Here is an 18,698-nt window from a genome sequence, read left to right on the forward strand (position 1 = left end):
TATTTAATAAAATTTACTTGTTATAAGAATAATTATATATTTATATATAATTATAAAATAATAATTTATAAGTATTATTATATTAAATATTTAAAAAATAATTTTTAAATTTATAATAATAATATTTATAAGTAAATTTTATTTTATTTAATTATAATATATTAATATATATTACTAATAGCTATTTAAAAATAATAATATTATTTAATTTAAAATTTTAATTTTTTTTAATTTTAACTTTTATATTACTTTTTTATTATTATTATTATTATTATTATTATTATAGTTATTAAAAAAAAATAAAAAAAAAAATTTTTTATAATAGTTTAATTACTAAATTATAAAATATAAAATATATAATTTAATAATAATTATTATTTAAAGTTTAAAATATAAATTAAACTTATAATTTAAATATACTAGTTAAATAAGCTATTTTTAAAGTTTTAATTATTAAAAGCTTTAATTAATTATAAGCTTTAAATTTAATAAAAATTAAAATACTATTAATTTAAAAAAAAAAAAAAAACTAATTTAAAAAATAAAAATATTAGCTTTAATATTATATTATAAGTTATTTAAAATAATTTTAATTATTTTATTATTATAATATAAAATATAATTATATTTAAAATTATTAATATTATAATATTTTATAAGCTATAAAAGTAAAATAATAATTAAAAAACTTATTTTTTATTTTTAAATTAAATATAATTATAAATAAAAATATAATATTTAAATATATAAAAATAAATTATAAAATATTTTTTATAAATATAAATTTAATATAAAAAAAATTACTTAACTTATAATTTTATATTAAGCTAGTAAATAACTTATAAAAATTTTAAATTTTATATAAAATTAATATTATATATATATTAAAAAAAAGTTATTAACTAGTAAATATATATTTTAAAAAATAAATATAAAAATATTAAAGCTTTATATTTTCTTATTAAATTATAAGCTTTTTAACTTGTTTTATAAAAGTATTATATTTAATATTTTTAATATACTTAGCTTTTATACCCTGGCCAAGGGCCTTGGTAATAGTAATAGTAATAGTAATAGTAATAGCAGTAGTAATAACTATAGCAGCAGCTATAGTAATAGTAATAATATTATTAGTTAGCTGCTGTTATAAAAATATATAATAATTTTATTAATTAAAATTAAAATTAGCTAGTTTTTTATATTATAATAATTATATATAAAATATTATATAATTTAAAACAAGGATATATTTATAAAAAAAATTATAATATTAAACTTTTTTAATATTATATAATTAAAAGTTTTATAATATTTAATTATAATTTTTTTTAAAATAAAACTTTTATTAATAAATTAGATTTTTAAATCCAGGTTTTATAATTTTATTATTAATTATATAACTTTTTTAATTATTAATATATAATAAATTAAAAATATATAATTTTTAATAAAATTAATTTTATTATAAATTAATTTTTTAATTTTATATAATTTTTAATTTTTTAATTATAATATATATTATATTAATTATTTTTAATAAAAAAAGAATTTATAAGCTTTAATATTCTCATTTTTAATTTTAAAAAATAATATTAAAAACAAGTTTTTTAATTATAATTTTTTAATAAATATAAATAATTAAAGCTTACTTAAGTTATTAAAAAATTAAATTTTTAATTAAATTTTAAAAAACTTAGTTTTTTAAAAGTAATAGTTTTATTTAAGCCTAGTTTAAAAATTTTAACTCTAAGCCTTAGTTTAATATAATAAGCTTATTAAATATTTTTATATAAAGCTTTTTTTTTTAATATATTTAATTAAAAACTAGCTAGCTTATATATTTAAAATTTTAAACTTTTACTATTATAATATATTTTATAAAAATTTAAAAAATATTTTTTTTTAAAAAAAACTAATTTATTTTATTATATTATATTATAAAAATTATTATATATAATAAAAATTTAAAATTATTTATTAATATTTTTTTAATAAAATTAAATTTAAATTTATATAATATTTTTAATTTATATTATTTTTTTAATAAAATATATTAAATTAAAAAAATTTTTAAAAGTTTTTTTAAAAAATTTAAATTTAAAAAAAAATTATTAATATTTATATTTTATTTAAAAAATAATAATTTATTTATATAATAACTTAAATTAAAAAAAATTTAATTTAATTTTAAAATAATTTATATATAAGTTTAATATTTAAAAAAAAAAAAATAATTATAATTTAATTTTAAAAAAAAAAAATTAAAATTATTAATATAAATATAAATAAAATTTAATATATAATTATATTAAAAATAAATTTATTTTATAATTATTATTTTAAATAATATAATTTAAATAAAATAATAAAAAAAAAGTTTTTTTTTAATTTTATTATTTAAATTTTAAAATTTTAATAATTATATTATTTTTAAAAAGTTTTTTAAAAAATATATTTTTTATATAAAAAGCTAGTTTTAGCTAGTTTAATTTTAAATTTAACTTTTAAAAAATATACTTATAAACTTATTAATATTAAACCTTTATTTTTTTTAAAAATTAAAATTACTTAACTTATTAAAAAAATTTTATAATTAATAATTAAATAAAATAAAATTAGTAAAATAATTAATTTTAAAAATTAAAAGTTTTTTATAATATTAATTATAAAAAAATAAGTTTTTTAAACTAGCTGCTATATTAAAATATATAATAGCTAATATATTAACTTTTAATAAAATATAAATATTAAAATTTTTAAATAAGCTATTATATTTAAATATATAAAACTTATAATATAACTTATAAAAAAAATATAAAAATTTAAGTTTTTTAAATAAATTATTAAATTATAATATATAATAATAAATAAATTAATTTAATTTTAAATATAAAATTTTAAAACTTTAAATTAATTATTAAAATAAAAAATATAAAATTTAAGTTTTTATATTAATTATTATAAATAAAATTTATAATACTTAATAAATTAAAATATTTAATTAATTTAAAAGTTTTAAGCTTTAAAATATTATTATTATAATATTAATTATAAGTAAATTTTTTTTATTTTTTTATATTATTTAATTAAATTAAAAGTATAAGATTTTTTTAAAAATAAATTTTTAAGTAATTTTTATATAACTAATATTTTAAAATATAATTTTTAAAAAAATTTAATAAAAGTTATATATTAATTACTAGTAAAACTAAAACTTATAAGCTTATTTAAAAAAAATATTATAATTATTTACTAGTAAAATATAATATAAAAAATTAAACTTATTAAATAACTTGCCCTGGGTTTTAAAAGTTTTAAATTAGCTATTTTTATATTTATTTTTTTTTATAAGTTTTCTAGGCTTTTAAATAACTTAAGCTATTAAAATTAAACTTATAAGGTAATTTTTATTTTTTATAAAATTAATTAATATATAAAAATAATTAAATTAACTTATAATTATAAAAAAAAAAATTAAATTAGCTAGGTTTTTTAAGATTAGTTTATAAAAAAGAAAAGGCAGTTACCTTGTAGCTACCCTGGAGCCCTGAGGCTAACCTATCCTAGAGCACCGAGGCTAACCTACCCTAAAGCCCTGGGACTAACTTACCCTAGAGCCCCAGGACCGACTTATCTTAAAGCCCTAGAACTAATTTACCCTAGAGCCCTGGGATTAACTTATTTTAAAACCCTGGGACTAATTTATTTTAAAGCCCTGCTACTTATTTTATAAGTATTTTTATAAGCTTATCTTATAATTTATTTTATATAATTACCTGCTTATTAATTTACTAGTTATTTAATTATAATAACTTGCTAATTACTAATAAACTACTAATATATATAAATTATATAAAATTAAATAATTTAATATAAAATAATTATTTTTATTAATTTAATTTAATATTTTAAATAAAACTTGTTAATATAAATTAATATTAATATAAATTATTTAAATATTATAATTTTTATTTTTTTTATTATTAAAAATATTTGATTATATTAAAACTTTTATAAAATATATTTTTATAAAATATTTTTTAAAATATTTATATAAGCTTTAATAAAATATTTATTTATAAAAACTTTATTTAAATTTAATAATTTATTAATTATTATTTTATAATAAACTATTAATATATATAAATCTTATAAATTTAAATAATTTATTTTAAAATAATTATTTTAATTAATTTATTTTAAATTTAAATAAAACTTATTAATTTAAATTAAATATATTAAATATATAAATTAAATATAATTATTATAAAAAAAATATATATATATTTTTTATATAAATAAAATATATTTATAATAAATAAATATTTATATAATTTTAATTTTTATATTTAAATATTTATTATAAAATAACTTATAAAAAATAAGTTTATTAATTTTTATAAAATATAAAACTTATTATTTTATTTAAAATATTATATTATTTTTTTATTTTTATAAAATTTTATTAAATTTTATTTTAAAAAAAATATATAAGTAATATAAAAAATTTAAATTATATAACAATAATATTTATAATATATAATAATAAATTACTAAGAGAAATAGTTTTTAATAAAAGAAATATATTTATATTTAAATTTTAAAAAATATATATTATTAAATTTATAATAAATTATAAAACTAATATAATTTCTTATTTATAAATTAATAAATAAATATAATAAATTAATTAAATTATTAAAATATAATTATATTATTATATTAATTTTAAATTAAATAATTAAATAAAACTTTTTTTAATTATATAATTTTTATATAATAATATAAAATTAAAATTTATAAGTAAATTATTTTGTTTTTATAATTAAAAATTTAAAAGTTAAAACTTATAAATTATTTAAAAAAATAATATTAAAAGAATTATAATTAAAATAAAAAATATAATTAAATTATATAATAAATTAAAAATGTAATTTAAATTTATATATTAAAAAATAATTAAATATATAAATTAATATAAATTTAAAAAATTAAATTTTTAAAAAAGAAATATAATTTAATTATTATAATATATATATAATAATAAATAAGTAAATATTAAAATAAATAAATTAAATAATAAATTAAATTTTAAAAAAATTTAATATTTATAAAATTTTAAAAAGAATTAAAAAAATTAATTATAAATTTAAACTTTTTTTAAAAAAAAATAAAAAAAACTTATATATTTAATTTTTTATATATTATTATTAAAAAAAATATATAAAATTAAAAATATTAATATTATAAAAATAAAAAATAATAATAAATAATATTATTATATATAATAAAAAAAAAATATAAAAATTTATTAAATAATTTAAAAAATTAATAATACTAATAAAGAAAATTTATTAAAACCTGGGAATTTTATTAATATAAAATTTTTTTTTAAAAAATTAAAAAATTATTAAATAATAAAAAAAAAATAAAAATAGCTTTAAAAGAACCCGCTTTTAATTATAAAATAATAATTTAATAAACAGCTTAATAAATAATTTAATAAATAGCTTTTGCTTTCTTTTTTTTAATAGAATTTAATTTTTTAAAATTAAAAATCTTATATATAATTATATAATATATTTTCTTATATTAAATTTTCTTTTATTTTTTAAAATAAGTTACTTTAATAGCTGTTTTAATATAAATATTTTTTATTTTTTTAACTTTTTTTTAAATAATAATAATAAGTAAAAATATAATTAAATTAATTAAATATTAAATTTTAAATATTATAATATATATTATTATAGTAAATATTCTTATAATAATATATTAAATTTAATAAAAAAATAATATAATTTTTATAATATTTTTTAAATATAATTAAAATATTAATTATTAAATTTATTTATATTTAATATAATAATTTTTAATAAAATATTATGTTAATAAATATTTTAATAAAATTATTTTTTAATATATTTATTTAATATTATAAAATTAATAAATAAATAAAAAATATATTAAAAAAAATTAAATAAAATAAATATTTATTAAATAAAAAATATTATTATTTATATTAAAATTTATAAAATTTTAAAAATAAAACTAATAAAAAAAATATTATATTATAATTAAATTTTTATAATTATAATAATAATTTTACTAGTTAAGTTTTATTAAATTAATAATAAATTAATTATTTAATTATTTATAATTTATTAGTTTTATAAAATAAATTTAATAAGCTAGTTTATTTAATTAATTATATAAATTTAATTTTCATTTATTTAAATAATTTAAATAATTAGTTATTAATATATTAATTATAATATAATTAAAATATAATATATTAAATTTTATTAATTTTAATAATAACTAATTATAATACTTTTATTTAAAAATTTTTTAATTGCTTTACTAATATAAACTTAAATTTTATATTTATTTTTTAAAAATTCTTTTATATTACTAATTTTATTTAAAAATCTAATAATTAAATTATTATATTTTTTTAATTTTTATTATTTTTAAAATATTTTTATTTATATTAATTTTTACATTTATTATATATATATATTTTATAATATATATTATTATATAATTCTTATTTATTTTAAAAGTAATTATTATTAAATTTATATTATTATAATATAAAAATTTTTATATAATTAAATTATAATTAAGTTATAAAAATATAAGCTTTTAAAAAGTTAATATTTTTAAATATTAAATATATTATTATATTAAAATTATTTTTTATATTTTTTTATTTTTTTTTTATATTTTTTTTATAATTTTTTAATATAATTATATTTTTTATTTATGAAATTATAATTTATATATTTTTTATAATTATAATTTAAGTATTTTAATTTATAAATAAAATATTAATATTATTTATACTTATAATATATTAATTTTAAAAGTAAAACTTTTTAAACTTTTTATATTTTATTATTATAATAATATAAAAATATTTAATATTTAAAATAATAATATTTATTCTTTTAAAAATTTATTTTCTTATTTTATTTTATAATTTTATTATTATTAAAGTAATATAATTTTTATTTTATTTTTTTTTTAAAATAATTATATTAAAAATTTTTATATTTATATATAAAATAATTTTTATATTTATAATTTAAGTAATTTAAATAATATAAATTATATTAGTAATATATATTAATATAATTGTAATATAAATATAAGTATTAAATATTAATATCAAAATTATTAATAAATTTAAAATTAAAAATTTTATAATTATTAATATTTAATTTTTTTAATTTTTTTAAATATTATTATATATAAAATTATTTTTTTATTATAAGTTATATTTTTAAATAATATATATTATAATTAATATTATAATTAATAAATTAATTAATTTTCTTATTTTTATATTAATATTTTAATTTTATAATATTATAATACTTATATAATTCTTTTTTTAAAATTTAAGTTATAAATATAATATATTTTATTAAATTTATAATATTTATAAGTTAATTTAAAATTTAAATTATATCAGGCTAGTTTTTACTAGTTTATATTAAAATTTATATTTTAAATTTTAAATTAATTAGCTAGTTTATTTAAGTTTTTATTATTAATTTTTTTATTATTATAATCTACTATTTTTTTCTTTTTATTTTAAAAATTTAATATATTAATTTTAATATTTTTAAACTTTTTTATTATTTTAAATCTTTTAAAATAATAATTAAATTTTGTTTTATTATTTTTATAAATACTATAGTTATTATTATAGCAGGTAATTTAATTAAGGGTTATATATATATTTATTTAATAATATTAACTTATATATTACAGCTTGGTTCCCTGTAACAGTTAAATCCTTTATAAATAATTAGTTCTGTTATAGTAATTACTATAATAGTAATTAGTAGCCTAATCTTTTGCCTTGTTTAGCTTAATAGTATAACAGATTATTATATTATATTTTATTTTTTAATAAGTATTCTAGTATAGTATTTTATTTTTTATTTTATTTAATATAATAATTATTTTTTTATAACCTGGTTTATTATAAAAATAATAGTTTTTTTTAAATTATTATTATTTTATTTATAATTTTAATTTTTTATAAAATTAATATTTATATTTTTTAAAGTTTTATTATTAAATTATATAATATACTTTTATTTTTTATTTTAATTAACTTATTATTTTAAATAAAATTTAAGCTTATTATTTATTTTTTTAATTTTATATTTTAATATTATTTTATATTATTTTTTATTAATTTTTATAATTAATTAAGTATATTTTAAAAAATTAATATTTAATTATTTAATTTTATATACTTTAATTTTAATTTTTATTTTAAAACTTTAATTATAAAATATTTTTTTATTATTTTTTATTTAATTTATTTTAATAAGTAATTAAAAAAAATAATAATATATTTTAAATAAAATTTAATTTATTTAATATTTTAAAATTTATTTTTAATTTTTTATATTTTATTTATTATTTTAAATATTTTTTTAAAATAATTTTTAAAATTCTTGTATTTATTAAAAATTTTAATAATTTACACTTATTATTTTATAAGGATTTTATTCTTATAATTTTTAAAAATAAAATAAAATTAAATTATTATAATTATTTTTAATTAAGTTTTTATATATTTAGTTTATTTTATATTTTTATTTAATATAAAAGTAACAGGGAAATAATATTAAAATAAGTATAAATATTAAATTTTTTTTTTAATTTTTATTAAATTTTATTAAACTTATTAAAGTAAAATATTTTTATAATTTTTTTTAATTTATTTATTTAAAATTATAATATTAATAATTAAAGCTATTATAATAATTATAAAAGTTATAATATTTTAAATATTTTATATTTTTTAAAATTATTTTTATAAAATTATAATAATTTATTATAAGTTAAATATAATTAATATATTATTAAAATATTAAACTAGTTATTAATTAAATAATTATTTTAAAATTCTTAATTAATTTATTAAATATTAAAAATTTATTTTATTTTATTATTATTTTAATTATTTTTAAATAATATAAGTATTTTTTTTTATTAAAATATTTGTTTAATTTATTTTAATATTACTTGTAAATCTAGTAGTTATTTAAATAAAAATTATTAATATATAATAACCTAGTTACTAGGCTTTTAAAATAAGTTAATAATTTAAATAAAATTTTAAAAAATAAACCTAGTTTTATAATTTATATTAGTAAATAAGCTAGGGGATTTATAATTAATAATAATATTTTATAATATTACTAGTAAGTAAAACTTAATAAATAATATTTTAATTTTAATTTTATATTAATAACTAGCTATTTGAATTATTTTAATAAGTATAAAAAATTTACATTTATATATTTAATTAAATATTATAAATTAATACAAATTTAATATAATTCTTATTAATTTTATTTATAAATTAATATAAATTAAATATGAATTTTATTAATATTATTCATAGATTAATATAAATTAAATATAATTCTTATTAACTTATTATTAATTAGTTTACTAGTCTTAAGTTAATTTAATATTACTTACCCTGTAAGCTTATTATTATAATTATAAGAGTCGGGTTGTAATAAAGCTAATAAATAAATAAAAAAACAAGTAAGCAAATAAGATTATATATTAAACAAGTAATTAAATAAATATATAAAATTAGTAAATAAGTAAATAAGTAATAAAAGTTAAAATTTATTATATATGCTTATACCTTATTAATAAAAAACTAACTTTACTCTAGTTTTTTAAATTAACTTTACCCCTAATATAGTAGGTTATACAAGGGTTAATTAAATTAATTTTACTAGAGTTAATCAGACCTTTACTATTGTAAGTATAGTTATACTAGCCCTTTAATCGTGCATAAATAAAAAGTGTATAGTCTAGGGGATATTCTTTAGCGCACAGATGAAAAGTGTATAATTTAACAGATTACAGCGTACCCTTTATATAGTAGGTATAAAAGAAAAGGAGTTTTCCTTTAGAAAAGAAAGAAGGGCAGAGATAAATATAGTCCTTTAATAATACCTAGCTGCTACTCAGTAATAAAAACACACCTAGCCCCCCTTAATCCTTTTATCAGTTTTCTTGCAGCAGCCCGACTGTGATAATAATCCTGTAATATATTTACATTTAGTAGTTTTAATAGCAGTATAATAAGCTGTATTTTATAGATGTATTTATATATGTATAAGCTAGTTTAAAAATATATTTCCTACTTGTTAATAAAGTAGTAGGTAGTTTATTCTTTTATACCCATACTAATTATTTAGAATATAAAGAAATTAAAAGATAATAAATAAAATCTAGATTTAATTTCTTTAATAAATTAATTTTTTATAGAGATATACTATATTAAAGTTTGCAACTAGAAATTGTAAAATATAATAACTTTAAAGAATAGCAAACTTCCAGTAACCCACCCTAGTTACTAATTATAAATAAATAAATAAACAGAGTCGGGTTATAATAATTAATTTTTACTAAGTTAATAATTACTTATTGTATACACCATTTCTGGTTACAAGGTATATCTTTAGCATAAAAGATGGCTTATCAGCTTTGCCAAATGAATCTTTCCATGGAACCCGCTTTATCGCGAAAGCATATCTCGCATATAACACCTCGTTTATATCTCTTTTAATCGAGAGAATAACTGCCCAGCTGTCAACATTCTGCCAATATATAATAGCGGGAGTAGTAATTTTCTGGAGCTCTAGCAATATGTTTACCTCGGGCTGCGCTTCCGAATAGTACCACCAAAGGTCATTAGATGACTTGACAAATAGCCTGCCCCTGGTTGCATCTACACTATCGGCATTAGGCAAAAGGAAAGAGCCTGGGTATGTAGCATGGAGTCCCTCATTATCGCAGAATGCGGCATTTTTGAGATCCTTATCGACACGCATGATCATGCCCGCTGTCACGTCGATTGACAGAAAGGAGCAAGGCGCCCAGGTAAAGTTCTCCTCATCCAATTTAGGACTGGCCATGAAAACAATGGAAGATGACATTTGTCGGAGCTCTATCAGAAGCTTTTTCATTCTCTGTCCTGCTGAAGAAAACTGAATGATGTCTTCCGTGCCCACTCCAGCTAGAGTTGCAATGCAGAGTGCTTCATCTGCTGCGTTGCTGGTGGTACGATATTGAATCGTTGCAACCATGCGGCTCAACTTTCCCGCGGAGAAGGAATCAATTAGCTCCATCTGTGGAATGCGATATAAAAGAGCGGTCCAGGCACGATTGTCACAGAGATAAGGATCAAAACCAACCTCTTCCTTGAGGGACGAGAGCGGAATAGCCTGCTCACGAAATTGGAAAAACAGCTTTTTATAACCCATGGTAGCTTCCTGTAACGTCCAAAGACGCCGCATCCATGCAGACAGCAAGATCCTGAGACATTTTTCATATTTTGTGCACTGGCTCGTTGCCGCCTGTAATTCTTCGTCGAGAACCAGAACTTTGTCGGCTTCGTAAAAGATGGGGTGGAGCCTTTGTATAGCAAGCTTCCTATACTCTTTGAGCTTAGGTTGAACAGGTATACAGAGAGTGTCAATCCAAATAGGTATTGTAAAAGGCTGCATCGAGTGAAAATCATTCCCTTTCATGATTTCGTCAGGGTCGCTCCATTTTGGATATACTGTCGCATAGTAGAGCAGAGCAATCAACTTGCGGAGACGCGATAATTGACATTTTAATAAAGCGTTGGCTGATACATTTCCTTCATAGACATGTTAGATTAGGGCCAGGAACCAGAGTGTTACAGGAAGGTCTGCCATACCTAGCCCATGAGACCATGGGAGATGGCGACATAAAGCTCAGCCTCAACGACGTCAATTTTGAGTTCGCCATTCTTTAAGTCTGTATCTGATATAATGATTGTAGGAGTCCCTCCTCTGCTAAGGATTGCGGCTACCTTTTCTGAATCGACTGCGACGAAGGAACAGTTACAACCTTCTACTACGTGCTTCGGTCGATATGTCTTCTCATCGACTTGATAAGCCTTGCACTCCAGTTCCGTGCATGATTTGTGCCCGTTCCACATTAGTGGTCGAGAGAGACTCCCTGCCAGATATGCGGATATGACATTCATCATCCCCGAATTAAGCATCTTGATCTCAGCTGGACACCAGTTCATCGATTCCATCTGATAAGCTGTCAAAACATGGCAAGGTATCGTCTCGAAGTGATTATGGATATCTGGATCGGTCCATATTACCCGTACCATATTATTCAATGTTATTCCAAGAATAGTAATGCATAGTGCAAAATCATTCCTTAAGACTCTTGGTGAGAAAATATAATCGGCATAAGTAAACTTCTCGTCTTCATTGCGAATGTGGAACAGTGAGCAGAGATCCCCTCTCACAAATTGAGCGGCCTCGTCTAGGCATGCTAATGTTTCCTGCAAGTGGGCTTGTCTGGTTTCTTCCGAGAACTTAAGTTCTGCTTCGTGCCATCTTCTTAGATAAAGTGGTAACCGATGAGTGGATAGAATTTTCCTTCCACTACGTTCTATGATCAAGTCATCAATTTCCAAAGTGAGACCAGAAATGCCCAATATATTGCTCAGAAGTCCAAAAAAGAGCCACGCTTGCAGAACTACCTCTCTTTCGAGTACAGAGCTACCAGAGCCATCAGCACGATCGAGTCTCGGCTTCCCTTCGATGTAGTCGAGCTGCCAACCGCTGCGGCATGGATAATTGCTGAATTCTTGACAATCGTATTTCTCATTCTCACAGAGGTAGGGGATTTTGAGTCGTCCAAAAGCGGGTTCTTTGATTTTCGGAAGGTGGTCCATTTTTTACCGGAGTCAATACGCGTTGCATTTTTTAAAGCAGTGGGGTCAAAGTCTCAAGTAATTTTCCATCTATATATAAACTGGTGGTAGTTACACGTATTAGGAACGACCTGTCTTCAGCATGTTATCTACAACTAAATCTTTAGTAGGTTTACCCTAGTTATAATGCTCCTATTGTGACGGAATGTTTCTTGGGGCTTAATGATGTATTAATAGTGGATCACATTCCAATGCCAGCAAATAAACAAGCCTCTAGTCTCTCCACCCTATATAGGGCGTGGCGGGGTAACTTAGTACCAGAGTCTATGTTATTATTGCTTTTGGAGGGTTCTACGGCATCTAAAAACTACGATACTAGGCATACTATCCAAAAATCTGTAAGTTGCTTAGCTACCTATAGATAGATAAGGCTAAGGCATTTTAAGGTTTGCGCTGGAATGTGCGAAATCTAAACTTCCCCCACATCGGAACCTGCTGCCGAAATCTAAACTTCCCCCACATCGGAACCTGCTGCCGAAATCAACAGCGGAGCAAAATTTAAATGACTTGAACGCTACGCGAACGCAGCTCTCCGGCGCCGTAATAATGATGCGTCCAGTCGACGACATTAACCAATAACCCCAGACACCCCACCGCTGCTTCATCAGCTGCTTGATATCGTACAATGGCTGCTACCACAGACCTCGATATTCTCGAGAAGGAACTTTCAGCCTGTCTTCAGGCCGAGAGGAGGACTGAAGCAACTGAGCTTGCTCTTCACTTGAAGCGGGAATACTCGCGCAATCTAGGCCATAATCATCCATTCTACCTGAAAGTACTGAGCAAGCTCGTTTCTATATACATGGAAGAAAATCGATGGCTGGAAGCATTTACATTGATGAAAAGTGCGATGGAAGATATCGATCGTGGTGGCCGGGAGATCACAAGCCCAGAATTATTGGACAGCATGGACACGTTTATTGCAATATGTATACATGAAGGGATGTGGGGGTTCGCGGTGGATGAGTGTCGACAAGCTCTTCACCTGCGTGACGAGACATTGGGTAAAGAACACCTGCAGACGCTGATGAATATGGCCAGATTGGCATCGATCTACGTGGCTAGGGAAGACTGGGAGAATGCAAAAAGTTTGAAGTGCGAAGAATATGAAATACGGAGCCGGCTCTTTGCACCCGATGACCTATCAGTACTCCATTGCGCGATCGATCTTGCTTCTATTTATATTGGCCTAGGCTGCTTTGAGGATGCAAATAAGAAGTTCCAAGAAACTCTGCAGACACTGACTACGATGTTTGGGTTGGACCATGCAGATACATTAAGATGTATGAGCCAACTAGCAAAGATGCATAGCAAACAAGAGCAATGGGGCGATGCCGAGCAGCTACAAGTCCTCGTGTTAGAGGCAAGAGAGCGCATTCTCGGAGAAGAAAGCCCAGTTACATTGAACGCAATGAGACAACTCGTCGAAACCTATATATGCCAGCAGAAATGGTCCGATGCAAGCCACCTGGGGCAGTGTGCTGTGGATAGGAACCTAGAGCTCTTAGGTGGAGAGCATCCAAACACTTTACACGCTCTAACCAGGCTTAGTTTCATATATGAGCGTCAGGGTCTCTCTGAGTTAGCTATACCGCAACTTGGGGAAGTGATTGAGGCACATCGCAAACTGGTGAACGCTACAAACATGAGACAAACTAGTTATATCGAGGCATTCCTAAATCTGGTCCCGGAATCGGATAAAACAAGTTATCTGGAATTGGAGTGCGAACAGCTTGAAAGGATAAAGGGGATGGGTGAGGAGGCTGGCACCCTGTTGGGACTGGACATCTTGTTGATGGAAAACCAAAGTTACCTTTTTGAGACTCGCGGACATTGGGACCAGGCTGAAGATGCATTGATTGATGCTAGAGAAACGTATAAGATGTTTGTTAGCGGCGAAGATGCATTGATTAACTTGCGAGAAACCTGCAAGATGCTTCTTAGCGGTGAAGATGGATTGATTGATGCCCGAGAAACATGCAAGAAGCTTCTTGGTGATGAAGATGAATTTACTCGATATTTAGCTGTGACCCTGGATGAATTTTACAGCAGAAAGGCAGAATCAGTTGCAACTCAAGAAATGGTCGATGGTGACAACGGTATCGAGAACGACGATTATGCCGATACTGATGCCGAAACTGTTGACGAAACCGAGGAGGTTGTACAAGCGCTGGAAAGCTACAATCTACTGGGCCGCGGGATCTGGTTAGGACAGAAAGATTTCATAGAGGAGCTAATAACCCAAGGAGAGAATGTAAACCAACCAGTATCACCCGAAGGAGATACACCCATGATATTGGCATGCTTAACTGAACAAGACACCCTTGTTAAGCTCCTGCTCGAGTCAGGAGCGTCGGCAGATGCTATTGAAGGGACCAGTCATATTCCACTAGTACTCGGGGTGCAAAACCAAAATGAGCAGATTGTAAAGATGCTCCTCGAAAGCGATGCAGATCCGAACGTGGTGGACGACGAAGGATACACACCACTTCTACATGCTGTCTACAGAGAGGACATTGCAATCATGAAACTTCTCCTTGATCATGGTGCAGACTTGGAAAAGGTTCTTCCAGATGGAGTAGGGCCTTTAATGGTCGCAGCAGAGTTTGCAAATCCAGCCAGCATGGAGGCTTTACTGGAGTACAGACCCAATACAGACATTACAAATGGATGCGGCTGGACTCCATTGCATTCAGCAGTGATGGACAGACATAGTGCCATTGTCAAAGTCCTGTTAGAAGAAGGCGCTAACCCCAACCTACAGACACATTATGGCGACTCGGCTCTCATATTAGCAGCAAGGCTAGGCTATGAAGAAATCGTCGACATCTTGCTCCAGCACAATGCCAATACGAGACAGGTCTCTTCGAATGGTGCGACACCCCTTCACTACGCAGTCTACATTCGTCACGTACCGATCATCGAATTGCTATTATCATATGGAGCAAATCCTCAGCTGCTAGATGACTTAGGTCGAACATGCTTAGACTGTGCCGCACACGATTCATCGCTTCTTAACATCTTAGAGCCGTATAGTAAATCCTTCGAAGCTTTTGATTATGCACAGAAACGAAATACTCTTTATCATGCTATTGCACGGTTTATCCAGCAACTTTCAGAAACAGGCAGGGGCAGTAGCAGCAATGCCGACAGTGCTCAATATTTATATAACGATCTGGGACGTGCTTTACTAGTCATGAAAGAAGCTGGAGAGGCTGTTACTGCATTCGAACAGGCGCTTCAGCCAATGAAAATGACTGAGAGTGTTATGCATAATGGCATCACTTGCGATGGCTGTAAGGCAAATGATTTTCCGGGCGTTCGCTATGTTTGCAACACATGTCCTGACAGAGATTTATGCTCAATATGCTTCGACAAGTACATTGACAAGCACATGAATAGCGTTGCTATTGCCTCTAGGATATCAATCTGCCAAAATCATTCTTTCTTGAAAATCCCAAGTGATAATTGGGCTGGATTTTCAGATGGTTATATTAATACACATGGCGAAAACTGTGATCAATGTCTGGGACGGCTAACTATTTGGATTGGGTTATTACAAGAAAAATAAATAACTAAAAGGAATAAAAACTAGTTTAATAAATTTAATTATAATTATGAAAGCATATATATACTGTAGAAAGATTTATTTATTTATTTATAGTTAGTTTATAGAATTCTACGCTAACAACTTAAATACTATAACTAAATAGCAATAAGGGAATTTAATAGAAGAAAAGAATTTAATAAAAGGAAGCCACTCACAGGTATATAAGCCCTTAATAATTCCTTTAAAAATAAATGAAAATAAATGAAACTTTCCTTCGCAAAATAACTCTCAAGCACACAAAGAAAACTTAAACATTAAACCATATATATATTATCAAATCCATTGGAAGAAGTCCCAGCTATAATATAATAAGGTAACCTCTTAATAGAGTGTCACGATCGGGTCTTGCAAGAAGAGTGAAAGAGGATCAAATGGGGACTAAGGAGCGTCTTCGTTACTGTAACATTCAGGTCTATACTAGGTCTAATACCAAGGTATAGGGTAAGCGATTCTCAAGCTATAAATCACTGCGCAATAATTCATCAAGTCCTGCCACCCCTTTATAAAATACCCCCCCCTGCACGCCTCTATAAAAACTGTCCGTATTTTATCCACTTAAGTGGAGTATAACTAGTAAGCCCTGGTAAAGGGGGCACGCTTTAATGAATTACTAGAATAAGCTTAATAGAAAAAGTGGGGGAGCTAGTAAAAAAGAAAAAAAGAGAAAAAGAGAGAAAAAGAGAAAGAGAGAAAAAAATAAAAAATCCAGGGGTTACTTACACTCACTGCTAAATTATATATATATATATATATATGTGTATATATATGTAAACTTATAAAAAAGGAAAAAGAAAAAAAAAAAGAAAAAAAAAAGAAAATACACACTGCGCAATAATTTATTAAGTCCTGCCACCCCTTTATAAAATACCCCCCCCTGCATACTTTTATAAAAACTATCTGTATTTTATTCACTTAAGTAAAGTATAACTAGTAAGCCCTGGTAAAGGGGGTATACTTTAATAAATTATTAGAATAAGTTTAATAAAAAAAATAAGGGAACTAGTAAAAGAGAGAGAGAAAGAAAAAAAAAGAAAAAAGGAAAAAGAAAAAAAAATAAAAAATCTAGGGGTTACTTACACTTACTACTAAATTATATATATATATATATATATATATATATATATATAAATTTATAAAAAAAAAAAATATATATACTAATAGGTTTTATTATAAATTCTTTTACTTATATTTTAGTATTTTAGCTTCTTATATATAAAAAGTGTAAATATACCTGCCTTTTTTAATAAATCCCTGTATACTTTTATATAATATACTAGTAATTTATTATATAACAGCGCCTGGAAATTATAATTATTATATAGCAGACTTTAAATATCTTAGTAACCCCAGCTGACCTGGATTATCTTTACCGTTTAATAAAGCTAATCCTAGTAATCCTAAGCTTTAAAAAGCCATGCTTTACTAGGCTTACCTATTAAGAAAAGGGCTGTGCTTTTGTATACACTTACAGGATAATAATGCTTAAGCACTACTGTATAAAGCACTCCTGGCAAAGCCCGTGGGTAAAAGGTGGTAATGTACGCCGCCAAGCGCGCTCCCACCACAGGCCCTGGCGTATAAACATATACTGCTAACAGCTATTTAAAGGCAGCAGCGGCAACTTCTAGTTTAAGGTCCTGGCCTCGCCCTTATTATCCTTATCATTATATAATAAGCTAGCGCCAGGTACTCTTAGCTTAGGGTTTGGTTAGGCTTTATTTAGTTACTAAAGCTATTATGCCTATACTAATTTTTTCTAGCTAACTAGCTATTACAGGAAATAGTAAAAGAAATAAGATAAATAAAAAAAATAAAAAAAGATAAAAGAGATAAAAAAAGATAAAAGAGATAGAAGAGATAGAAGAGATAGAAAAAATAAAAAAGATAAAAGAGATAAAAGAGATAGAAGGGATAAAAGAGATAAAAAGAGATAAAAGAGATAAAAGAGATAGAAGAGATAGAAGAGATAGAAAGGATAGAAGAGATAGAAGAGATAGAAGAGATAGAAGAGATAGAAGAGATAGAAGAGATAGAAGAGATAGAAAGGATAAGCTTAGCTTACTATGCCTTTCGGGCTTGCTTTTGCTTGCGCAAATGCTCTCTTATAGCTTCCCAGTTAGCCTCTGGGATACTAGGGTTTTCTTTAACTATAGAGACTGCAGAAACAGCCCTAGTTTTAGTTAAGATAAGCCCTATAGAGGAATCTAGCCAGCTTGCTGCAACAGGTCCTATTAGCTGTTAGAGGCCCTTGTAGGTCTTGGCAGTCTC

General features: G+C 22.5%; 3 protein-coding genes across 3 annotated transcripts; 1 reads left to right on the forward strand and 2 right to left on the reverse strand.

Moving 5' to 3' along the window:
* Positions 1 to 10,391: 10,391 nt before the first annotated feature.
* Positions 10,392 to 12,033, reverse strand: GGI43DRAFT_322641 (uncharacterized protein). The gene is made up of 3 exons (XM_083201868.1): positions 11,762 to 12,033; positions 11,253 to 11,701; positions 10,392 to 11,153 (listed from the first exon to the last, which is right to left on the reverse strand). Exons 2-3 carry the CDS (start codon positions 11,586 to 11,588, stop codon positions 10,476 to 10,478), a joined length of 1,014 nt encoding a protein of 337 aa, XP_083054976.1. The 5' UTR covers positions 11,589 to 11,701; positions 11,762 to 12,033; the 3' UTR covers positions 10,392 to 10,475.
* Positions 11,425 to 12,894, reverse strand: GGI43DRAFT_322630 (uncharacterized protein). The gene is made up of 2 exons (XM_083201867.1): positions 11,762 to 12,894; positions 11,425 to 11,701 (listed from the first exon to the last, which is right to left on the reverse strand). Exon 1 carries the CDS (start codon positions 12,779 to 12,781, stop codon positions 11,762 to 11,764), a length of 1,020 nt encoding a protein of 339 aa, XP_083054977.1. The 5' UTR covers positions 12,782 to 12,894; the 3' UTR covers positions 11,425 to 11,701.
* Positions 12,895 to 13,077: 183 nt separating this feature from the next.
* On the forward strand, positions 13,078 to 16,448 carry GGI43DRAFT_419458 (uncharacterized protein). The gene is made up of 2 exons (XM_083207681.1): positions 13,078 to 13,158; positions 13,207 to 16,448. Exon 2 carries the CDS (start codon positions 13,446 to 13,448, stop codon positions 16,389 to 16,391), a length of 2,946 nt encoding a protein of 981 aa, XP_083054978.1. The 5' UTR covers positions 13,078 to 13,158; positions 13,207 to 13,445; the 3' UTR covers positions 16,392 to 16,448.
* The last annotated feature ends 2,250 nt before the right edge of the window (positions 16,449 to 18,698 follow it).

This window comes from Trichoderma evansii (assembly GCF_050947405.1).
Source record: "Trichoderma evansii strain SZMC 28006 chromosome Unknown GGI43scaffold_56, whole genome shotgun sequence".
NCBI classification, from domain to species: domain Eukaryota; kingdom Fungi; phylum Ascomycota; class Sordariomycetes; order Hypocreales; family Hypocreaceae; genus Trichoderma; species Trichoderma evansii.

Excerpts from the sequence above, each read along its gene's own strand:
- GGI43DRAFT_322641 (XM_083201868.1), bottom strand. The coding sequence starts at position 11,588 with ATGAAAGGGAATGATTTTCACTCGATGCAGCCTTTTACAATACCTATT. Across the intron at positions 11,154-11,252 it reads TCTCGTCCCTCAAGGAAGAG|TTGAGCCGCATGGTTGCAAC; the intron begins GTTGGTTTTGAT and ends TCCGCGGGAAAG.
- GGI43DRAFT_322630 (XM_083201867.1), bottom strand. The coding sequence starts at position 12,781 with ATGGACCACCTTCCGAAAATCAAAGAACCCGCTTTTGGACGACTCAAA.
- GGI43DRAFT_419458 (XM_083207681.1), top strand. The coding sequence starts at position 13,446 with ATGGCTGCTACCACAGACCTCGATATTCTCGAGAAGGAACTTTCAGCC.